Raw genomic sequence first — 25,275 nt, 5'->3', positions numbered from 1 at the left:
TTAAATTGTTTAACTTGGGTCAAATGTTTCGGGTAGCCTTCCACAAGCTTCCCACAATAAGTTGGGTGAATTTTGGCCCATTCCTCCTGACAGAGCTGGTGTAACTGAGTCAGGTTTGTAGGCCTCCATGCTCGCACACGCTTTTTCAGTTCTGCCCACACATTTTCTATAGGATTGAGGTCAGGGCTTTGTGATGGCCATTCCAATACCTTGACTTTGTTGTCCTTAAGCCATTTTGCCACAACTTTGGAAGTATGCTTGGGGTCATTGTCCATTTGGAAGACCCATTTGTGACCATGCTTTAACTTCCTGACTGATGTCTTGAGATGTTGCTTCAATATATCCCCATATTTTTCCTTCCTCATGATGCCATCTATTTTGTGAAGTGCACCAGTCCCTCCTGCAGCAAAGCACCCACACAGCATGATGCTGCCACCCCTGTGCTTCACGGTTGGGATGGTGTTCTTTGGCTTGCAAGCGTCCCCCTTTTTCCTCTAAACATAACGATGGTCATTATGGCTAAACAGTTATATTTTTGTTTCATCAGACCAGAGGACATTTCTCCAAAAAGTACGATCTTTGTCCCCATGTGCAGTTGCAAACCGTAGTCTGGCTTTTCTATGGCGGTTTCGGAGCAGCGGCTTCTTCCTTGCTGAGCGGCCTTTCAGGTTATGTCGATATAGGACTCGTTTTACTGTGGATATAGATACTTTTGTACCTGTTTCCGCCAGCATCTTCACAAGGTCCTTTGCTGTTGTTCTGGGATTGATTTGCACTTTTCGCACCAAAGTACGTTCATCTCTAGGAGACAGAACGCGTCTCCTTCCTGAGCGGTATGACGGCTGCGTGGTCCCATGGTGTTTATACTTGCGGACTATTGTTTGTACAGATGAACGTGGTACCTTCAGGCGTTTGGAAATTGCTCCCAAGGATGAATCAGACTTGTGGAGGTCTACAATTTTTTTTCTGAGGTCTTGGCTGATTTATTTTGATTTTCCCATGATGTCAAGCAAAGAGGCACTGAGTTTGAAGGTAGGCCTTGAAATACATCCACAGGTACACCTCCAATTGACCCAAATTATGTCAATTAGCCTACCAGAAGCTTCTAAAGCCATGACATCATTTTCTGGAATTTTCCAAGCTGTTTAAAGGCACAGTCAACTTAGTGTATGTAAACTTCTCATACACTGGAATTGTCATACAGTGAATTATAAGTTAAATAATCTGTCTGTAAACAATTGTTGGAAAAATTACTTGTGTCATGCACAAAGTAGATATCCTATCGACTTGCCAAAACTATAGTTTGTTAACAAGAAATGTGTGGAGTGGTTGAAAAACAAGTTTTAATGACTCCAACCTAAGTGTATGTAAACTTCCGACTTCAACTGTATGTTCATTGACTACAGCTCGGTCTTCAATACCACAGTGCCCTCTAAGCTCACCACAAAGCTCATGGCCCTGGGACTGAATTCCTCCCTATGCAGTTGGGTCCCTGACTTCCTGACGCCCGCCCCCAGGTGGTGAAGGTAGGCAACGTTACCTCCTCAACACTGATTCTCAACACGGGGGAAGTGGTGTAAAGTACTTAAGTAAAAATACTTTAAAGTACTACTTAAGTAGTTTTGGGGGGTATCTGTACTTTACTATTAATATTTTTGCTAACTTTTACTTTTACTTCACCACATTCCTAAAGAAAATAATGTCCTTTTTACTCCATACATGTTCCCTGACACCCAAAAGTACTTGTTACATTTTGACAGGAAAATGATCCAATTCACACACTTATCAAGAGAACATCCCTGGTCATCCTTACTGCCTCTGATCTGGTGGGATCACTAAACACAAATGCTTCATTTGTAAATGATGTCTGAGTGTTGGAATGTGCCCCCTGGCTATCCGCCAATAAATAAATAAAATAAAATTGTGCCATCTGGTTTGCTTAATATAAGGAATTTGAAATGGCTTTTGATACTTAAGTATATTTAAAACCAAATACTTTTAGACTTTCACTCAAGTAGTATTTTACTGGGTGACTTTCACTTTTACTTGAGTCATTTTCTAATAAGGTATCTTTACTTTTACTCAAGTAATTACTGAGTAATTTTTCCACCACTGCATGGAGGCCCACAATGGTGCGTCCTCAATCCCCTCTTGTATTCCCCGTATACCCATGACTGCATGGCCTCACACAGTTCCAACTCCATCATCAAGTTTGCTGGCGACACGACAGTAGTAGGCCTGATTACCAACAATGAGACGGCCTACAGGGAGGAGGTAGGCACTCTGACAGCGTGGTGCCAGGTAAACAACCACCCCCTCAACGTCAGCAAAACAGAAGAGCTGGGGGTTTGGTCGTGATTGACCTGAACAATTTTGCCAGAGGAGAGTCTTTGGAAGAGGGGGAGACCAGGGTAGAATGGATCAGCAATGATCTTTCCTGCACATTGACCTTTCTTTAGAGTCGTGCAGGACCTTAATTTTAACTTTATTGAACCTTTATTTAACTAGGCAAGTCAGTTAAGAACAAATTCTTATTTACAATGACGGCCTAATGGAGGGCAGGTGGCAGCCGATAACCCTCTCAGCAGACCGGACAATCCGTTGCAGTTTGCCGTTGGATCGGGCAGACGCATTCCCTAACCAGAGAGTGATCGAGGAGGTGAGGATGGACTCTATGGCTGTGTTTACACAGGCAGCCCAATTCTGATTTTTTCCCCACTAATTGCTTTCATTCATGTTTTCCATAGCCCTTTCATTGCAGCTGACGCACACGCAGGCAAACACAAACACACACAAACGCACACACACAAACACACACACACACTGAAGCTGAAGTCTACTTCAATAGATATTTTATAGAAGACAATCATGACCCCACATAGCAACAGAGACAGTGGCATGTGTCTATGGTCTGTGGTGTTGAACGATGGCCTCAATTCAGCTGGCCAGACCTCATAGAATTCATTACTAGTGCCATCCTAATGTGTGTGGGAGAGAAAAAGAAATGGTGTGTGTGCATGCTTGTGTGTGTGAAAGTGAAAAAGACAGAGTGGGAGAGTGTGTGTGTGTGTGTGTGTTCCGTATGTGTGTGTGTGTGTGTGTGTGTGTGTGTGTGTGTTCCGTATGTGTGTGTATGTGTTAGACTGATGGGTCTCTAATAAGCTCTGTCATTTCCCCCGTTTTTAGCTCCGCCTGCTTCAGTTATAAATGGATACAGTAATGGAAAGAGGAGAGGGTGGATAGAGAGCGAGAGAGAGAGAGAGAGATAATGACCAACGGCATTCTATTTATTTATTCTTATTGATATTGAGTTGCATTTCATAATCATGATGAATCACAGTGATTTGGTAGAGTTGTCTTTACAAAAATGTATGATGATTTAATAAGAAAACATTTATTCCTGTAATGCCCCATTATAAATTCTTACATTATCACAATAATTTTTTGATCATATTAACTTCTAAAGTGCTGGCTTCGTTCCAGTCGATCAATCAAATCAATATAACAAGTCAGTTACATACTGTATGATATATTATTTATATTGATTACATGGCTAAAACATATAGCTAATTCACTCTAAATCTTCAGTCCTTTAAGTCAGGGTTTCCCAAACTCGGTCCTGGGTGATTAAAATAATCAAAGCAAGATGATGTGGAAAGCCCTGCTCTAAGTCTCCTTTCCTTTCTTTCTCACTGTGTCCTTCTTTTTGCTATCCTCTCTCCCTCCCTCCATCTCTCTCTCCCTCTCTTCCTCATTCTCTCTTCCTCATCCTCTCCCCTCTCTCTCTCCCTTTACTCACATCTCTCTCTCCAGAAACAGTTGTTCCCAGTACTCTCTACACCTCCGCACGCCTGCGTCTCCCTCACAGAAATCCCTCACCCCCTCCCATAGCAACTTATTCAGATACACATGAACCATCACCCTCCCCTTCAACTCCCTCCTCTCCCTCACTTTCTCAAAATGGCCGACAAGCGCCCTCTTTGCTGAAACTAGATCCGTTCCAAACATATCAATATTGAATCTCAGCGATCCTCCCTTGTACGGGATTGGATAAGGCGGAGTGTAAAAGCTGAGAAAGGCGGGTCTTTCTAGCTTGTCGGCCAACCAGGTGAGGTTTCGCCTTGCTAAGATCTCAAGGTTGCCTTTGATTGGTTGTAAGGGCTGCCAGTCTTGGATAATGGCACCACCAGGAAGTTGGACCCTGGAGGGGAGTTCAGGATCAAGGAGGATGTTCTTCAGGTGTTGCTCATCCTCTAGCGGAACCATTTGGGGGACAGACACACCTGGGTCACTTCCTGTGGTGGAATGTAGTTTGTTCTTCAGGTGTGAGATGAAACCGTCGAAACTGTCGGCCTCCCCGACGAATGAGAGAGTAGCCTAAAGAGAGAGAGAGAGAGAGAGAGAGAGAGAGAGAGAGAGAGAGAGAGAGAGAGAGAGAGAGAGAGAGAGAGAGAGAGAGAGAGAGAGAGAGAGAGAGAGAGAGAGAGAGAGAGAGAGAGAGAGAGAGAGAGAGAGAGAGAGAGAGAGAGAGAGAGAGAGAGAGAGAGAGAGAGAGAGAGAGAGAGAGAGAGAGAGAGAGAGAGAGAGAGAGAGATAATGGCTGAGGTCAAAAGTAGTGCATTATATGGAATAGGTTCCATTTGGGATGCACCCTTTGACTCAGTTTGTCAATTACTCTAATGTATCAATTAAATTAGAAATAACCTGTCTCCATATGGTCCGCAGTCCTCAATGGGACTACTGCTGCGATAAACCAGTCTAAGTGTTTCCATTAGTACACAGCACTGTTTCGTATTGTATTCACCACACCAGTACCCATGACACAGGCTTGCATCCCAAAATGGCACCCTATTCTCTCTGTAGTGCACTAGAGCCCTATTGGCCCTGGTCAAAAGTAGTGCACTATATAGAGGATAGGGTGCCATTTAGGACAGAAGCACATGCTGTTTCTTCCTTTAGTCAGGTGTTCTTTGAAAGGCAGTAGTATAGAGCACCACACAGCCACACGCTGAGACAGACTTTCCACCACTCTGTGTTTCCAGGTATGAGGTACTGACATTTGGGCTGGTTTCTAGGAAGAAAGAGGAAACACAGACAGACTGTCTGGATATTTGCCTTTCAAAAGGCTTTGACACAGAAATAGAATTCACAGAAGTACTGCCTATTTCAACCACTTTTATCAATATAATAATATTGTCACTGATAAGCTGAGTCCGAATTTAGAGATCTGCACAGAAGGGGGAGCAGCAGGTATTCAAATACAATTCAGAGAAGTACTGTGAAACCACTTTGAGATTATGTAAGGCAACAGCAATGTAGACCATTTTTGACTGGGTGAACTCAGCAGAAGGTTGGTAGAAGATTATTTACTTGTTATGATATCTCAAAGGTGCATTTAATCGATTAATTAATATCAATGGGGTTAGGGTTGAGCCAGAAAGTGGACATGAAGCTAGGGTTAGGGTAAGGGTTAGGATTGTGGTTAAGGTTAGGGTTAGGGTTGAACCAGGATGTGGACATGAAGCTAGGGTTGGGGTTAGGGTTAGAACTGTGGTTAAGGCTAGGGTTAAACCGGGATGTAGACATGAAGCTAGGGTTGGGGTTAGGGTTAGAACTGTGGTTAAGGGTTAGGGTTCAACCGGGATGTGGACATGAAGATAGGGTTGGGGTTATGGTTAGAACTGTGGTTGAGGCTAGTGTTAGGTTGAACCTGGATGTGGACACGAAGCTAGGGTTAGGGTTGAGGCTGGGGTTAGGGTTCAACCAGGATGTGGACATGAAGCTAGGGTTAGGGTTAGGGTTGTGGTTGATGTTAGGGTAAGGTTTGAATAGGGATGTGGACATGAAGCTAGGGTTAGGGTTAGGGTTGTGGTTGATGTTAGGGTAAGGTTTGAATAGGGATGTGGACATGAAGCTAGGGTTAGGGTTAGGGTTGTGGTTGATGTTAGGGTAAGGTTTGAATAGGGATGTGGACATGAAGCTATAGGGTTAGGTTTAAGAGGGTTTCTTTTTGTGCTGGTATCGAACCTTGGGTTGCACAGGCCTATTGCAACCCTCCTCTGTCTGCATATGTATATGGAAAGTCAGTCTGGAGAGGGTGGGGGAACATGAGGCAGTTGTTTACCTGAGGGATCAATGGAGGCTGATAGCTCAGACGGGTCACATGCAACGGTTAAATGAGAGGAAGACTAAGTGCTGAGGATTGATTAAGTGCTGAGGAATGATTAAGTGCTAAGAGTTGATTAAGAGCTAATGGTTGATTAAGTGCTAAGGTTTGATTAAGTGCTAAGGGTTGATTAAGTGCTGAGGTTTGATTAAGTGCTAAGGCTTGATTAAGAGCTAATGGTTGATTAAGTGCTAAGGGTTGATTAAGTGCTAAGGGTTGATTAAGAGCTAATGGTTGATTAAGTGCTAAGGGTTGATTAAATGCTAAGGGTTGATTAAGTGCTGAGGTTTGATTAAGTGCTAATGGTTGATTAAGTGCTAATGGTTGATTAAGTCCTAAGAGTTGATTAAGTGCTGAGGGTTGATTAAGTGCTAAGCGTTGATTAAGTGCTAAATTTTATTAAGTGCTGAGGGTTTAAGGGATTAAAGGTAGACTCAGCGATATTACGTAGCTGCAGAAAGTAAACAGCATAGTGGGTCAATTTCCGCAACAACTAAGAGCGTTGAAACGCAAGGCTAAACTTCTCAGCTGTTTTGGTGCCCACTCTGTAACAGCGTGAAGCGAACCCATGCACATGCACAGATACCGTGTGTGACTGTGTGAGAATGAAGTCTTGCATCTCACTCATCTCAATATTTTTGGTGCTGCTCGTGGCAACGTCATCTCGCTGAGTCTACATTGAAGTGCTTCAAAAATAAGTGCTATGTTAAAGTGCCTAACATAAGAAATTAAATAAATATAAAAGACAAAACAAGACATGGTAAATAAACACATTTTTCCTTGAAATTCCTCCTGGTATTGGTGGCTTCTCTGGCTCTCCTAATTGGGCCCCAACCGACCCCTACAGGTCAAGGCTGTATATTGTTCTTTACCATTCAAGCTAAGTGGAGCCAATGTCTTGATTCAGCAGCTTCTCTGGGCTATAGTCCAGGAGGCTTTCATCTCCAGACCGGTGATGCGGAGGGCGGTTGTGGAGTCGGTTTTAAAGTGTTGGACCAGTGTGTTTGTAGTGTGTGTTTTTTTCCAATTGTGTAGAGGTGTTGTTTGAGGTGTGTCAGGACGGTGTGGCTGGTTTCTGTTACATAAATGTTGTGACATAGTGTGCATGTTATGGAATAGACAATGCTGGTGCTCTGAATGGTCAAGAGTTGTGGGATAGGACTGGAGGTGTGTGCATGTGGATTGTGATTGTGTTGGAGGTGTCTATAGTGCTGTTGTTCAATGGGTGGTTTGGGGGTGGGTCTGTTGGAAAATTTGGCATAGACTAGGAAGTCCCTCAGGTTGGGGTTTCTGCAGTAGGCTGATATAGGTCTGAAGTCCTGGAGTGGGGGGAATGCCTGTTGTGTGTGGGTGAATGCAGCTTTGAGGCTGGAGTGAAGGAGTTTGTTTGTGTCTGAGATGGTGCTGATGAGGGGTAAAATCTAGAGTTCTGTCTCTGTTGGAGGGGGTGGGGACAGGGGAAAGGTCAGAGGGTGGAGGGCAGGGATGGGGTGGGGTGGGGGGATAGGGCTACAGACCAGGATTAGAGAAAGGGTTAAGATTGAGTGTGGGCTGTTCGCCCAGGTCAGAATTCAGTGCCAGGTCCAGGGTTCTGCCGGGAGAGTTATGGAGGTTAGGGTTACGGGTAGGGTTAGATGTCTGATTCAGGCCCGGGGTTCTGTAGGGAGCAGGTGGGTTAGTGTTAGGGTTAGGGCATTGGTTGCCAACCGGTTGATCATGATCGACTGGTCGATCTTCAAGGCATTCCTAGTCGATCACCAAACATTTACGTAGAAATGCCAACGATAAAGGCTTGCGCTTCTTTTTTTTGTGTTGCGCTGTTGGCGGTAGGTGCACTTGATTCAGAAGCCCTGCACACCAGGTGGCAAAGTGTTCCCATTTTTAACCATTACATTTGTCTGAAAATATCTATGGCTAAATCGAGCGCACCTACTGTGCAGGCCAATCGGAAAGCTCAAATCACCGTGCCTACCTACAGTTTCCACAACCCCGGCCACAGCAAAGTTTGATACTAGCCTATGTAAGATTTTATAACTTTTAAAACCATGACCAGAGAGTGACTGTCAAAGAATACAGCAAAGAGCTGCTGTTTTTATGAGTGAGTTCATATCTAAGTTTTATTCAGCACTGTCTGCACTGTTTTTATTCAACACTACTACAAAACATAAAACGCGCTTCTTTCTACGTCCACTTGCGTTGCACCTGCAATGAATGAGTAGCCAAGTGTATCGATAGCCCCGCGTTTTTATTATTATTAGCAGCTCGTCGTGTCCATTTTATTATCGAGGAGTATTTCACTTTCTCTGGTCATAGGAACAACATCAATTTGTGCCTGAGGCAGATGCGGGGCGACTCGAGTTTCGCCATCAGGTGGAAGACTGTGTCCTCTCTCTCTGGTGAGTCTCACCGCAGGAAAGGAAGGAGAGAGCAGAGACTGTGAGAGGCGGACCCCTCTGCTGCTCTCTCCCTCCCTCCGCTGATACTAATGCCATGTTCAAAACAACTGGGAACTCGAAACACGGAAATCTCCAACTTCCGACTTCAGTGCATTCAATACACTGGGAACTCTAAGAAAAAAAAATAGATTAGACTGGGAAAAATTGTTTTGAACGGTTATACAACTCTGAAAATCTGGCATCTTTCTAGAGCTGTGACTTCCTGACCTGAAGTTCATTGACATCATGATTTGACCTAGTTTTTTTTAGAGTTCCCAGTTATGTTGAAAGCACCATGACCATCAGATGCTGGTATCATCAGTCCAGTAAAATTAAAAAGCTAATTATTAGCAAATTATTTATATTTATGCCCAGCAAGTGTTACACCAACTGATCTATTTTGTTATCAAAGCTCGAGTTTTGAAATATAATATGGTCTGAGAAGAACAATATTGGCAGACCAGGCATATAGCCAATATGCTGTGATAATGTATTAGGCCTACTGCACAAACCTCATTCCTACACTGTTTTTATTAGGTTAATGTTACATTTTTTAAGTCATGTTTCTTTTTCTTTTTGGAGCGGTAGATCTTGGCTTGCTTTTTGACTGCCAAAGTGATCTTGACGCAGAAAAGGTTGGTGACCACTGGGTTAGGGGAATCAGGCAATCTGTTCTGGGTCAGGCCTGCCACTGTGTTCGCCTTTATATACCCCAATGACCGCTTTGAGTATTCCATCTTCCTCATTGCACCAAAGAGGGTCTGTGTGGCTGAATTAAAGTATTTCTGCTGTGTACATAGTGTTGTAACGAGAGCTGACGAGTTCTGTTAATAACAGTTCTGCTATTGACAGCGCCCCCTTTCAACCTATCACAAGACCAATAAACGGCTCTCCCTTTCTCCCTTTACGACTCTGAACGGCCCTGGGGAGGTCAGGAGATAGAAGATAGTTGCCTTTGGCAAGTCAGCAGACCATCTTATGATCTGCATGTGTTACTGGATAAACGACCAATCATGCTTTTGAGCGCTAAGAGATTGCAAGGGAGAGAAGTCAGGGACTTTTTCTTCGTACTCTTTGTCACAAAGAGAAAATAACGCAAATTACATGTAAACACGTTTTATAAACACTGTATTAAACTGAAGGACTCATGACATGTTGTTATAACTTGAAACATAAAGTGATATTTATCTTCTGTCATAAAATAGGTGTAAAAGGAATGTTGGGTACCTACAGGCTACGCATTCCATGTTAGAGATTGTAAAACTGTCTTCTGTACAAGAAAAACATGCTGTGAACACTTATGAGTAAGTCTCAGGTTTATCTCATAAGAACATTCATTTGCGGGGTTCTCCGAATCAATGGGGCGCAGTGGAGGCTCCTCAGAGGAGTAAGGGGAGGACCATCCTCCTCAGTGAATTTCATTTTTTTTAAATAGTGAAACATTAAAAAAGTTATCCTTTTTAGATAAAACTATACTACATTTATTCACGTCACCAAATAATGGATTAAAACACACTGTTTTGCAATTGACTTCAATACAAAACCTTGGAGGCTCATGGTTCTCACTCCCTTCCATAGACTTACACAGTAATTATGACAACTTCCGGAGGACGTCCTCCAACCTATCAGAGCTCTTGCAGCATGAACTAACATGTTGTTCACCCAATCAAAGGATCAGAGAATGAACATAGTACTGAAAGCGTAAGCTACATCTAGCTAGCATTAGTTGACTCAATGAGAGAGAAAGACAATAGTTGAACAGCTTTGAACAAATTCGTTTCTTAAGAAATGATGAGAAGCAAGAGAGAGAGAGCTACCTATATTTTGCGGTATTTTTTAAAACTTTCACTTTCACTTACTTAGCTAGCGAATGCAGCTAGCTAGTTTAGCCTACTCAAACACCCAGCTCAAACGAACAGGGATGCTAAGTTAGCTAGCTGGCTATGGCTATCCAAAACTGGAACTCTTCCAAGTCAAGGTTTTATTAATTTATTGCCACCGGGGCCTGCCAGTGGAACTGCTGAACTGCTTGCTGACTATACACTGTACTGCATGATTGTAGCTAGAGGGTTTACTAATGCGTTAGTTCTAGTAGCTATGTTGATGAAGTTAGCTAATATGGTGACAATGATGTAGGCTGTGTGTAGCAGTAAGCGGTTATGATATGAAGGTTTGGCTTGAAAAGGTTTTTATGCCTGGTCACAGTCAGCTGATGTGTTGTGCACTGAAGTCCACAAGCGAAGGGAAAAGTTGAGAGGAGGAAAGCATGTAGATGCAAGAAGGAATTATACAATGCGCAACGTGATCATGCTGTTTGTATGTGGCTATGAAGGTATGTATGTGCTATGAAGGTGAACTGTGTTTGCGTGTGATCAGGGGTGTATTCATTACGCCGATTCTGTTGAAAAAAGTTTTCTTAAATGGAAGCAAATGGAACAAAACGGGGATAAACATACCTGAATTAGTCCAATAGAAACTCTCGTTTGCAACTGTTGGACTAATGATTACACCCTATATCAACTAGATGCAGGCAAGAGTGTGCAAGGCGGTATTGAATGTGTCATTGTCTGTCATCTTGATTACTAAAATGTTTCTCTCGACCTGTGCACCTACGTTGAAAACTCATTCATAGGCTAGGTTGTAGCAACCTCATGATGGGTATAGGAAAAATTAGAGTATCATGTCATAGACTAAACCGATCCAAAACATGGGACGCAATGGGAATTTAGCCAAGGCTGTCGTCTCCCAGTCTGCCATATAAATGTTAGCATAGGCCGGAGCGAACTTCTTACCCATCACTGTCTCATGAATATGTATGTAGTGTTGGCTATTGAATGTTAAATCATTGTTTTTTAAACCAAGTTCTAAGAACTATAGGAGGTGTCAAGGGTTTGGGATGGTCCCTCATATGCTTGAACCCAATAAGCATCAAGGGTTGATCATTCAGGCTCTGTCGCCGCCGGCCGCGACCGGGAGACTCATGGGCGGCGCACAATTGGCCCAGCGTCGTCCAGGGTAGGGGAGGGAATGGCCGGCAGGGATGTAGCTCAGTTGATAGAGCATGGCGTTTGCAACGCCAGGGTTGTGGGTTCGATTCCCACGGGGGGCCAGTATAAAAAAAATATCTATTCACTAACTGTAAGTCGCTCTGGATAAGAGCGTCTGCTAAATGACTAAAATGTAAATGTAAAAATTCCAAAGAACTTCACATTCAGCTATCGGCCAGACAAGATGCCTGACGAAGTTCCATGCGTCAACAGCCCCAACCCAACAGAGGAGAACGTTTGGGTGAAGGTGGAAGATGATGCTGTGGCGAAGACCGCTAAACGCGGTAGGATCCGTGGACCCTGTGCTGTCAAGGCCCCCGGCATTGTCCCAAACTCAGTGGAGGGAAGAGCAGCTGGAGGAGCAGGCACCAGGAAGAGAGGAGGGCCACCAGTGGAAAGTAGCCAGCGCAGAGAGAGGCACAATAGCAAGGAGCGGGACCGCAGGAGGAGGATCCGCTTCTGCTGTGATGAGCTGAATGTGCTGGCGCCATTCTGTAACCACGAGATGGACAAAGCCACCACCCTGCAATGGACCACCGCCTTCCTCAAGTACGTCAGAGAGGTGTACGGAGACTCCATCAAACAGGAGTTCCAGGGCACGTTCTGTGGCAAGACTGGTCAGCGGCTCAAGCCCAGCAGTGCCTCAGGTCAAGTCATGGTCTGCCAGGAGACAGCCGAGCCACAAAGCGCTCCACAGGCATCGGAGCAGTAAATACACACCTACACCTATTTAATAATTATTATATTTATTTTTAATTTATTTTACCCTCAAGAGTAGCTGTGCTCCATCGGGTTTGGCTTTGGAATGTTAGCTGTCACAAAAGCATCAGGTATTGCCAGAGAGACAATCATCCATTTGATTGTTTGTTAAGGGGAGAAAAAGGATTTGGGTGTTCTGTTTATTTCTTTATTACAACACCTTGAAATATTATTTTTCCTCGAAGTGATTATTACTGTCACGATCGTTATAGGAACCGGACCAAGGCGCAGCGTGATAGGCGTACATCTTTTAATGAGTACTTTACACAAACAACAAAACGATACGTGAAGTCTAAAGGTTCACCAACACAAACCTATACAGATCAAGATCCCACAATTAACTGTGCCAAACAGGCTGCCTAAGTATGGTTCCCAATCAGAGACAACGAGAATCAGCTGCCTCTGATTGGGAACCACCCTGGCCAACATAGATCCACACGATCTAGAACATAAACATAGAAAACTAAACATAGAAACGAACACCCTGGCTCAACATTAAAGAGTCCCCAGAGCCAGGGCGTGACAATTACCCCCCTTGACAGGGCAGGTACTCCAACATGTACATTTCCGTCTTGATCTAGTTGGTCACAATTTTTTCTAATCAGAGATTTCATTAATGTTTATTTTGCTTAAAAGTGTTCAAGTTCGACTGATATTTGAAACGAGCTTCCCTTCCAAACCTCATGAATGACAATAATTAAAACAGGTGAAGGTTTTAAGTTTCAGACCATGGAAGTAACATTTCATTGATTGTACAATGCAAGTTTGACTGCACTCCAGGACTCCTATGGATCAGGTTAGTGTATATGAGGAAGAATGAGATATGTTTTTTTTATACAACTTTACATAATTGGGATTCTTTATGAGCCAACAAACCTTTTTATAAAAAATATATATTTTAATATAATATAGAAGAGAATGTATGAAAATGTATGCACTCACTAACTGTAAGTCGCTCTGGATAAGAGCGTCTGCTAAATGACTAAAATGTAATGTAAAATGTGTCAATCTGGTCTATCTGGATATCTCCGGAGTGCAGATTCCCCGCATGCCAAGCCTGATCAGATGTCTATGTTGGTGTAGAGAGAGTGTTTCTATGGTTAATAAATATGCATGTGCTGGGACTGAAATGGTGTGGAGTCTATGAAGTGGTATGTGTCCTTATTGTAGCTTTTTCAGTGTGGAAATCTGAGTGGTGGATTTCTAGTAGGGAGTTGTAGTGTGTGGCGATGTGTGAGTTCATGTGTTTCAACATGGCTTGTTGTTTCTCTGACAGGTGGGGTGAGTAGTTAATGATGGGGAAGTAGATAGTTGAATTGGGGTACATGGCTGTTGCTTTACTGTGGAGTGATTGCAGTTGGCCTATGGGTGTTTGTTTATGTGTTTGGTCTTCGTTGTTCAGACCGAGAGACAGCACAACCACCTTGATGTTGTGGTTTGGGGTAGATTTTGACAAGACCCCAGTAATGTGGTGGAACTGTGCTCTGGAATAGCTTTAATGTGGATGTGTTTGTATGGATGGTAAGGTATTCTGCTCAAGTTTGAGGCTCCAATGATGGCAATCGGTTTGTGAGATTTTATTTGCCAATCATACATTTTTCTGTGTGTCATGTTGTGTCTGGTGGGCCGGTACAAGAGTGGGGGGAAGGCTGGGGATTTTGAGGTGGAGTGTCTGGGTGAAGGTAAGGGGGAGAGTCTCACAGTGGGCTCTGGGAAAACCCTGTTTTTTTAGACAGACTGAGTGGGGTGGGTAGGAGGTGTGTGGAGAGGTTAGTATTGTGGAGGGTTCAAAAGGGAAACTGTCAGGATTGGTATTCCCTTTGTTTTGTCCGATCATCACAACTTTCTCCACCTTTACCCTTTCACCACCTCAGAGGGGTCTTGAGGTGTATTGGGTTGGGTCCCTGTGTTGGGTTAGTGTTGTGGTTGAGGGTTAGGGTTGTGGTTGAGGGTTACGGTAAACAAAAACCTTCAAACTGTTTTCTCAGATCAAAAAAAGTTGAGGGTTTGTATAGTATAGTAAAGTATACAGTAGTAAGGTATACAGTAGTATAGTATAGTAAAGTAAATTATACAGCAGTATAGTATAGTAAAGTATACAGTAGAATAGTATAGTAAAGTAAATTAAATTATACAGTAGTACAGTATAGTATTGTAAAGTATACAGTAGTATAGTATAGTATATATTAGTATAGTATAGTATGAATTCTAACTCACCCGTCTCCCTAGCTCTGTGAACTTGGCTAGTGTGGGCCCAGCTGAAGGGTCATCAGCCTTGGTTTGTCTCTTGGTCCTGACGGTGGGGTACAGCTGCTGGATGTACTGGTCAGCAAACCTGTATATGTATACATTCCATACATTTGTCTTTTATTTACGATGGACTTGAGCTGTGTATTTGACATTATGTGGTGTTTACTATGTTTGTTGTGTCTGTTCTGTTTGTTGCTGTTCTTTTTTCATAAAATCATAAAAAAGGTCAGCGAACCCCTGGATGACCCTAGCCACGCCGCGACCCCTCTCGCTGGGGCACACCCTCAATCCCTCCACCACCACCGTACGCCCCTCGTCAACGATTAGACCAGACTCCAGTGCCACCTGGGGGAGAGGGGACAGATGACAGATGGATTGAGGAGGCAGAGAGGAAAGGAGGGAGGGATGGTAGAGAGAGAGAGAGAGAGAGAGAGAGAGAGAGAGAGAGAGAGAGAGAGAGAGAGAGAGAGAGAGAGAGAGAGAGAGAGAGAGAGAGAGAGAGAGAGAGAGAGAGAGAGAGAGAGAGAGAGAGAGAGAGAGAGAGAGACCAGTTTGCCGTTTCTGCGTCCCAGTATAACCACTCTGTCAGGCTCAGTCATCCAACCGGCGTATCGATGAGGCAGGTAGTCATTCCCTCCGTAGATTTGAACAGAAATGGACATGACGTCATCGTAGTCCTTTTGTTCAGCCACCCAGAATGTCAGGCCGTCGCTCTCCCCAACACAGTTACCTGCCATGGCTTCTGTCCTGTAAAAGTTGTTGTTTACAAACAATTTAGTAAAGAATCAATGGCTATATATCAGTGGCCACCAACCGATCAATCACGATCGACTGGTCGATCTCCAAGGCATTCCCAGTCGATCAGCAATAAAAAAAATGTAAACGATAAAGCCTTACATTCCTATTTGTTGTTATTCTTCTTGTGCTGTTCCCATTTTGAACCATTTCATGTTTCTGAAGGTATAAACTCTGCCTTCCCTGCGGGCCCGGAGAGCAAATCAAGTGCACTATAGGCCAATCTGATGGCCCAGATAACCGTGTCTGCAGTAATGTAGCAGGTGTAATAAATCTACAGCAAAGTTGATACTGTGAGATTTCAAAACTTTTACAACCATGACTAGAGAGAGACTCAACGAATACAGCAAAAAGCTGCTGTTTTTATGAGTGAGTTCATGTTCAAGTTCTTACTCAGCACTGTCAACACTTTTTATTCAATGCTTTTATGAGCAATAGAATGAAAGCTCTTCCTACTTCCACTTGTGCTACAACCAGCACTGCAGCTGTAATGAATGAGTAGGAAACTGTATCGATAGGCTTGCGTTGTTATTATTAGTGGCTTGGGTCTTTTTTAATATCGAGGAATATTTAACTTTCTCTGTTCATAGGAGTAACAACATGAATTTGTGCATGAGGCAGAAATAATGCGGTGCCACTCGAGTTTCGCCATGAACTGGAGGACGGTAGTGACGTGCAGTTGGCAAAATATTCATTCTCTTTTTCTGAGTGACTTGTTCATTTTAGTCGTTATTTTGACCTGCTAGTGCTGGCCGCAATGAGTCCTACAGCAGGATTAATGCACGCTCCTTTGGCTCCAGAGACATGCTCAACCACCAACTGTCTGTCATATGCAGGCAGGAAAATAGATCATGAGCATAGAGAAGAAAAATAAATGTTTAGAACTAATAATTGATCACATGGTGCAATAATGACTGCAATTCATAGATTATTTAATGTTATGGACACAGCTTTGTAGAACCAAAACATACACAGCCTCTGCGAAAACAAATTCAAACTCGAGAACGAATCATTTGGGGGGTGCAGTTCGCGAACGACTGTGCTTATCACCTTGCCTTGCTACCCAGACTCCTTGCTCTGGCCAAACGCTATGCCACGCCCACGGACATTAGTTTCTTCTCCACAATGAGAGGTATGTAGCGAACGACAGAGCAGCGGAAGAATTTAGTGTCGTCAGGCTAATTAAAAATGAAAAGCTGAAATGTCTTGAGTCAATACGTATTCAACCCCTTTGTTATGGCAAGCCTAAATAAGTTCAGGAGTAAAAATTGTTGCTTGGACTCACTCTGTGTGCAGTAATAGTGTTTAACACAATTTTTTAATGACTACCTCATCTCTGTACCCCATACATGCAATTATCTGTAAGGTCCCTCAGTCGAGGAGTGAATTTCAAACACAGATTCAACCACAAAGACCAGGGAGGTTTTCCAATGCCTCGCAAAGAAGGGCACCTATTGGTAGATTGGTAAAACAAAGCAAACATTGAATATCCCTTTGAGCATGGTGAAGTTATTAATTACACTTTGGATGGTGTATCAAAACACCCAGTCACTACAAAGATACAGGCGTCCTTCTTAACTCAGTTGCCAGAGAGGAATGAAACCGCTCAGGGATTTCACCATGAGGCCAATGGTGACTTTAAAACACTTACAGAGTTTAATTGCTGTGATAGGAGAAAATTGAGGACAGTTCAACAACATTATAATTACTCCACAATATTAACAACCTAATTGACAGAGTGAAAAGAAAGAAGCCTGTACAGAATAAAAATATTCCGAAACATGCATCCTGTTTGCAACAAGGCACTAAAGTAATACTGCAAAAAAATGTGGCCAAGCAATTATCTTATGGTCCTGAATAGAAAGCGTTATGTTGGGTGCAAATCCAATACAACACATTACTAAGTGGCTGCATCATGTTATGGGTATGCTTGCACTGGGAGATGAATTCCCCTTTCAGCAGGACAATAACCTAAAACACAAGGCCAAATCTACACTGGAGTGGCCAAGTTACAGTTTTGACTTAAATCTTCTTGAAAACTATGGCAAGACTTGAAAATGGTTGTCTAGCAATGATCAACAATCAATTTGACAGAGCTTAAAGAATTTTGAAAAGAATAATGGGCAAATATTGTACAATCCAGGTGTGCAAAGCTCTTAGAGATCAAGAAAGACTCACAGCTGTAATCGCTGCCAAAGGTGTTTCTAACATGTATTGACTCAGGGGTGTGAATACTTGTGTAAATTAGATGTTTCTGTTTTTCATTTACAATAAATTGGCAAAAATGTCTAAAAACATGTTTTCACTTTGTCATTATGGGGTATAATGTGTAGATGAGTGACATTTAAAAAAAAGATGTAATCCATTTTGAATAATGTAAAAATAAAAAAAATAAAATGGCAGAACAATAATGCATTGGCAGGGCAATTCAAGAAAAGCCAATATGTGGTGATAATGTATTGGGCCCAGGGGCGCAACTTTCACTGGGGACGGGGGGGACATGTCCCCCCCACATTCTGAAATTGCATTTTTGCACCCCCCCCCAGTTTTATAATTGGAATGTGATACAAAACAAGGCAACGGTGTGCTTTAGGACCATGCGGACGCCTCAGAGTGGTCGGGTAGGCTGTTTGGAGTGTTTATCTGACTGGGTAAAACATTAACAAACAAATAAAACAATAGATGTCCCCCCCACTTCTATAACCAAAGTTGCGCCCTGATTGGGCCTATAGCCTACTGCACAAACCCCATTGCTACAGGACTGTTTTTAGGTTAATGTTGCATACGCTTAAGTTTTTTAAGTCATGTAAGAAAAATCTCAGCAGTAGATTTCGGCTTGCATTTTGACTCAGAAAGTGATCTTGACTCAGAAAAGGCCAAAAATGGAATGAGAATGTTAAGTATTGCCGCTTGTTACCATGTAGTTAAATAAACGTATTTCAGGCATCTGTATGCTTGTCGATTTCTGTGTTCTTCATGCCTATGTGTCAGTGATAGTGTTTGGGAGTAGTGAACTACACTCAAAAAATTAGGGGTTCAACAAGGGTTCTTCTAAGATCCTCAAAGTTCTTTGAAGAACCTTACGGTTCTTGACATCGAAAAATGCCCCCAAAAGGTACTTCCAAGAACCCTATAGGAGGTGGGGTTCATCGAGGAACCTCCTTAGTTCTTGGGGGTTCTTGCAGGAACCTCACTGCCCAACGGAAACATTTGGATTTTAATTTGAGAAAACGGCAGGTGCAAGCACTTAACTGAACATTTTTAAGATCTCCTCAATTTAAGGTAAGGTTTCTCCCTTGTATGATCTAAACTGATATTGTTTTATGATGATAACATCTATATTTTCATATTTGTGCAAATGACTGTGTTGTTTGGCACTTTCTCCCTTTTAAAATTATTTCTAAAACAGAAAATGGACACAATTCAATGGATGTCAATCAACAAAGAGGTAGGAATATGTTGTAGGCTATAGCTGCATTGAGCGCAGATGACTGAACTACCCACTTATTTGTGTGTGTCTGTGTCTGCAGGTATACTGACGAGGAGGCACACAAAGGTATGTACAATTGGTATTGGTTTGTCGCATAATGTTATGCTGATCACAGGTAGGCTATCATCTAATGTTTATTAATGGTTTCTCTAAAACCTTATAGGACTCAGTCACAGCAGCCATCTTCCTCCTCCCTGACCTCTTCAATGAAGATCCCAGTGGTCTCTACATTTTGGACAAGGTGTGTGTATGAAAACCGTTGGCAAAAATGAACAGTTTTTTTCTTTCACATTTAACACAAAAACCAAGGTATGAACATGTTTTGATAACCATTTGTATAAATATTTTTTTTGTATTCACAGACCACCCGCCCTACACCGCTGATGAATATAACTGGAAACCTGTTCGATCATCATGCACTGCAAAATCATTCTGGCTATGGATACGAAAGATATCAACACATTAACACGCCAGAGGATCTACTGATTGAACTTGGAGCTCTGCTGGAAGTTTACCTCATATTTTGATTTTTGAATTCTGCTTTGCCACTAAAATCATAATAAACACTGACAACTAAAATATTGTGTTATTGTTGTTATTGTTATGCGGATTAATAATAATAATAATGGGGGGGGGGGTACACATTTAACCCCAAAGGGTTATTCGAGAAACCTTTAAAGGAGATTCTTTGAAGAACCCTTTTAAAGGGTTATTCGAAGAACTTATAGAGGTTCCCCCAGTTTCAATTTGAAGAACCCCTAAAAGCTCTTCCAGGAACCTTTTCTTTTTAGAGTGTACAGTTGAAGTTGGAAGTTTACATACACTTAGGTTGGAGTCATTCAAACTTGTTTTTCAACCACTCCACAAATTTCTTGTTAACAAACTATAGTTTTGGAAAGTCGGTTAGGATATCTACTTTGTGCATGACACAAGTAATTTTTCCAAGAATTGTTTACAGACAGATTATTTCACTTATAATTCACTGTATCACAATTCCAGTGGGTCAGAAGTTTACATACACTAAGTTGACTGTGCCTTTAAACAGCTTGGAAAGTTCCAGAAAATTATGTCATGGCTTTAGAGAAGCTTCTGATAGGCTAATTGACATAATTTCAGTCAATTGGAGGTGTACCTGTGGATGTAGTTCAAGGCCTACCTTCAAACTCAGTGCCTCTTTCCTTGACATCACGGGAAAATCTAAAGAAATCAGCCAAGACCTCCGAAAAAAAATTGTAGACCTCCACAAGTCTGGTTCATCCTTGGGAGCAATTTCCAAACGCCTGAAGGTACCACGTTCATCTGTACAAACAATAGTACGCAAGTATAAACACCATGGGACCACGCAGCCATCATACCGCTCAGGAAGGAGACCCGTTCTGTCTCCTAGAGATGAACATACTTTGGTGCGAAAAGTGCAAATCAATCCCAGAACAACAGCAAAGGACCTTGTGAAGATGCTGGAGGAAACAGGTACAAAAGTATCTATATCCACAGTAAAATGACTCCTATATCGACATAACCTGAAAGGCCGCTCAGCAAGGAAGAAGCCACTGCTCCAAAACCGCCATAAAAAAGACAGACTACGGTTTGCAACTGCACATGAGGACAAAGATCGTACTTTTTGGAGAAATGTCCTCTGGTCTGATGAAACAAAAATAGAACTGTTTGGCCATAATAACCATCGTTATGTTTGTAGGGAAAAGGAGGACGCTTGCAAGCCGAAGAACACCATCCCACCCGTGAAGCACGGGGGTGGCAGCATCATGCTGTGGGGGTGCTTTGCTGCAGGAGGGACTGGTCCACTTCACAAAATAGATGGCATCATGAGGAAGGGAAATATTGAAGCAACATATCAAGACATCACATTTTACATTTTAGTCATTTAGCAAACGCTCTTATCCAGAGCGACTTACAGTTAGTGAATGCATACATGTTTCTTTTCATACTGCCCCCCCGTGGGAAACGAACCCACATCCCTGCCAGCCAAACCCTCCCCTACCTTGGACCAATTGTGCGCCGCCCATGGGTCTCCCGGTCACGACCGGCTGCGACAGAGCCTGGACTCGAACCAGGATCTCTAGTGGCACAGCTAGCACTGCGATGCAGTGCCTTAGACCACTGCACCACTCAGGACATCAGTCAGGAAGTTAAAGCTTGGTCACAAATGGGTCTTCCAAATGGACAATGATCCCAAGCATACTTCCAAAGTTGTGGCAAAATGGCTTAAGGACAACAAAGTCAATGTATTGGAGTGGCCATCACAAAGCCCTGACCTCAATCCTATAGAAAAGTTGTGGGCAGAACTGAAAAAGCGTGTGCGAGCAAGGAGGCCTACAAACCTGACTCAGTTCCACCAGCTCTGTCAGGAGGAATGGGCCAAAATTCACCCAACTTATTGTGGGAAGCTTGTGGAACCCGAAAAGTTTGACCCAAGTTAAACAATTTAAAGGCAATGCTACCAAATACTAATTGAGTGTATGTAAACTTCTGACCCACTGGGAATGTGATGAAAGAAATAAAAGCTGAATTAAATCATTCTCTCTACTATTATTCTGACATTTCACATTCTTAAAATAAAGTGGTGATCCTAACTGACCTAAGACAGGGAATTCTTACTAGGATTTAATGTCAGGAATTGTGAAAAACTGAGTTTAAATGTATTTGGCTAAGGTGTATTCCGACTTCAACTGTATATGTAGTTCAACTAGTAGCTTCCATGTAATTTCAACCAAGAAAATCAATGTGATGACGTTCAGAAAACGTATTCGTTTTGCAAAAAGTTACTAACATAAGGGCCTTTCGTATTTTTTTCACCCAACTTTTAACCTAAATCCAGCAAAAAAAATAGGTTTTTGTTGATTTCATGTTGAATTAGTTAGTTGACAACTCAACCACATGTAAACTACACATGGAACTGATGTCTGTGCCCAGGGGGTTGGTGGTAGTTGAACTAAATCTAGGTAGTGTTTTCAGTAGTTAATAAAAAAGAAAATAAAGAAAAAGTATTGTAGGCAATATATTACTTTCTTTTTCAGCATCAGACCGGCCTAATTCTCACTTGAAACATCGTTTTTGTGTTTAATACTTAATAGGCTAAATTACACATTCTGTTAACATATGACCCCAAAGTTGTGTTCTTGCAATTTGTAGCCTATGACATTTCAGATTTACATATGATAATTTTTCACGAAGTAGTTTATTTATTTACTTTAGTTTAGTCCATAATATTTTTCTTAAAGGTAGCTTTAGTGTAGCTTAACTTCTTCCAGTGTGAAGTTATTGCTAGCTTGGTAAACTGTATTTTCAGAGTAGCTTCCCCAACACCATCCCCCCCCCCCCCCCCCCCCCTCCCTCTCTGTGGATGACTTTGTCAACCATTTTGAAAAGAAGGTTGACGACATCCGATCCTCGTTTGTTAAGTCAAATGACACTGCTGGTCCTGCTCACACTGCCCTACCCTATGCTTTGACTTCTTTCTCCCCTCACTCTCCAGATAAAATCTTGCGACTTGTGACGGCAGGCCGCCCAACAACCTGCCCGCTTGACCCTATCCCCTCCTCTCTTCTCCAGACCATCTCCGGTGACCTTCTCCCTTACCTCACCTCGCTGATCAACTCATCCTTGACCGCTGGCTATGTCCCTTCCGTCTTCAAGAGAGCGAGAGTTGCACCCCTTCTCAAAAAAACAACACTCGATCCCTCTGATGTCAACAACTACAGACCAGTATCCCTTCTTTCTTTTCTCTCCAAAACTATTGAGCGTGCCGTCTTTAGCCAACTCTCTTGCTATCTCTCTCAGAATGACCTTCTTGATCCAAACCAGTCAGGTTTCAAGACTGGTCATTCAACTGAGACTGCTCTTCTCTGTGTCACGGAGGCTCTCCGCACTGCTAAAGCTAACTCTCTCTCCTCTGCTCTTGTCCTTCTAGACCTGTCTGCTGCCTTTGATACTGTGAACCATCAGATCCTCCTCTCCACCCTCTCCGAGCTGGGCATCTCCGGCGCGGCTCACTCTTGGATTGCGTCCTACCTGACCGGTCGCTCCTACCAAGTGGCGTGGCGAGAAGCTGTCTCCGCACCACGTGCTCTCACCACTGGTGTCCCCAGTGGTGGGCTCAGTTCTAGGCCCTCTTCTATTCTCGCTATACACCAAGTCACTTGGCTCTGTCATATCCTCATATGGCCTCTCCTATCATTGCTACGCTGACGACACACAACTAATCTTCTCCTTTCCCCCTTCTGATAACCAGGTGGCGAATCGCATCTCTGCATGTCTGGCAGACATATCAGTATGGATGACGGATCACCACCTCAAGCTGAACCTTGGCAAGACGGAGCTGCTCTTCCTCCCGGGGAAGGACTGCCTGTTCCATGATCTCGCCATCACGGTTGACAACTCCGTTGTGTCCTCCTCCCAGAGTGCGAAGAGCCTTGGCGTGACCCTGGACAACACCCTGTCGTTCTCCGCTAACATCAAGGCGGTGACCCGATCCTGTAGGTTCATGCTCTACAACATTCGGAGAGTACGACCCTGCCTTACACAGGAAGCGGCACAGGTCCTAATCCAGGCACTTGTCATCTCCCGTCTGGATTACTGCAACTCGCTGTTGGCTGGGCTCCCTGCCTGTGCCATTAAACCCCTACAACTCATCCAGAATGCCGCAGCCCGTCTGGTGTTCAACCTTCCCAAGTTCTCTCACGTCACCCCGCTCCTCCGCACACTCCACTGGCTTCCAGTTGAAGCTCGCATCTGCTACAAGACCATGGTGCTTGCCTACGGAGCTGTGAGGGGAACGGCCCCTCCGTACCTTCAGGCTCTGATCAGTCCCTACACCCAAACGAGGGCACTGCGTTCATCCACCTCTGGCCTGCTGGCTCCCCTACCTCTGCGGAAGCATAGTTCCCGCTCAGCCCAGTCAAAATTGTTCGCTGCCCTGGCACCCCAATGGTGGAACAAGCTCCCTCATGACGCCAGGACAGCGTAGTCACTCACCACCTTCCGGAGACGTTTGAAACCCCACCTCTTTAAGGAATACCTGGGATAGGATAAAGTAATCCTTCTACCCCCCCCCCCCCCTTACTCCAACAATAAAATAAAAGTAAAAAATATAAAAATAAAATAGATAAAATAAAATAGAAAAAATTAAAAAATGTAAAATTTAAATAAAAAAATAATTTTAAAATTGTAAAGTGGTTATCCCACTGGCTATAAGGTGAATGCACCTATTTGTAAGTCGCTCTGGATAAGAGCGTCTGCTAAATGACGTAAATGTATGTAAATGTAACACCAGTCAGTGTCCCATGTCGGTTCTAAAGCAATTCAGTGCCCTAGCTGTTACATTGCAATATCACCATCCTGAATAAGCCAAGGCCAAGGGTTTTCTCATTTACTGTAGGCTTGTATCAGACAGACAGACAGACAGACAGACAGACAGACAGACAGACAGACAGACAGCAGGTGGAGGCAGACATTCAACGTCAGCCAATATCAAAAACAAATCAATGTTAGGCTATATATAGGGATCCGTTTCAAATGCACCCCAACAAAACATGCAAGAACCTAAATGTTGCACTGTGTTGTTGCAATGTTACAATTACTTTTCCATTAAGAAGTTGTTACAGTGAAAACATAGGGCTAGACTTGCAAACACTGAAAATTATTACAATAGCCTACGTTTTCTCAATGCAACTTTATCCGAAAAAGAATATATATATATATATTTTTTACATTATGTGTAAAGAAACTATATGCAGAGACTGAACAACTTTTCATACCCCGTGACTTGCTGTGAGTCGCCTGGAAATCCGTCAGTTCCGCAAGTTTACTAGTATTCTGCCAGCAGCACAAACGATTACCTCAGTTTTATTTTGTAATGTGAAACCTTCAAAATAAAAGCCGGCATTTCAAAACATTGCAATGAGGTTACATAATTCAAAAATATATTAAATTTTAATCAATGGCCACTTTTATCGTGCCAACAATAAAGGCAATTAGTAATGTATGTCTCAGCTAAAGTGGGGTTGAAAATACTCAGTAGAGTCTCTACTAACCAAATATGTGGTCCTCTGTAGCGCAGCTGGTAGAGCACTGCGCTGGTAACGCCAAGGTAGTGGGTTCGATCCCCAGGACCACCCATACACAAAAATGCATGCACGCATGACTGTAAGTCGCTTTGGATAAAAGCGTCTGCTAAATGGCATATTATTATTATGGTTAGTTTTGGAAGGAGACTGTGTTATAGACATATGCATTTAGTCCTGCATGTTATATTAATTCCAAAACAATAAATTAATGTACTGATGTTGTGTTGAAAATCAGTTGGAAAGACAAAAC

General features: G+C 42.9%; 2 protein-coding genes across 2 annotated transcripts; one reads left to right on the top strand and one right to left on the bottom strand.

Moving 5' to 3' along the window:
• Positions 1 to 3,266: 3,266 nt before the first annotated feature.
• Positions 3,267 to 24,823, bottom strand: nat16l (N-acetyltransferase 16, like). The gene is made up of 5 exons (XM_084166304.1): positions 24,717 to 24,823; positions 15,206 to 15,404; positions 14,893 to 15,002; positions 14,625 to 14,742; positions 3,267 to 4,377 (listed from the first exon to the last, which is right to left on the bottom strand). Exons 2-5 carry the CDS (start codon positions 15,392 to 15,394, stop codon positions 3,796 to 3,798), a joined length of 999 nt encoding a protein of 332 aa, XP_084022430.1. The 5' UTR covers positions 15,395 to 15,404; positions 24,717 to 24,823; the 3' UTR covers positions 3,267 to 3,795.
• LOC311131818 (uncharacterized protein) lies at positions 11,833 to 13,260 on the top strand (the record flags this gene model as incomplete). The annotated part of the gene is made up of 1 exon (XM_084164950.1): positions 11,833 to 13,260. The coding sequence occupies one exon, from the start codon at positions 11,833 to 11,835 to the stop codon at positions 12,358 to 12,360; it is 528 nt and encodes a 175-aa protein (XP_084021076.1). The 3' UTR covers positions 12,361 to 13,260.
• Positions 24,824 to 25,275: the final 452 nt, after the last annotated feature.

Source organism: Coregonus lavaretus (genome assembly GCF_964263955.1).
Source record: "Coregonus lavaretus genome assembly, chromosome: 7".
Taxonomy (NCBI): Eukaryota; Metazoa; Chordata; class Actinopteri; order Salmoniformes; family Salmonidae; genus Coregonus; species Coregonus lavaretus.
The sequence above is the reverse complement of the archived record's forward strand: the minus strand, read 5'-3'. Positions and strand labels throughout refer to the sequence as shown.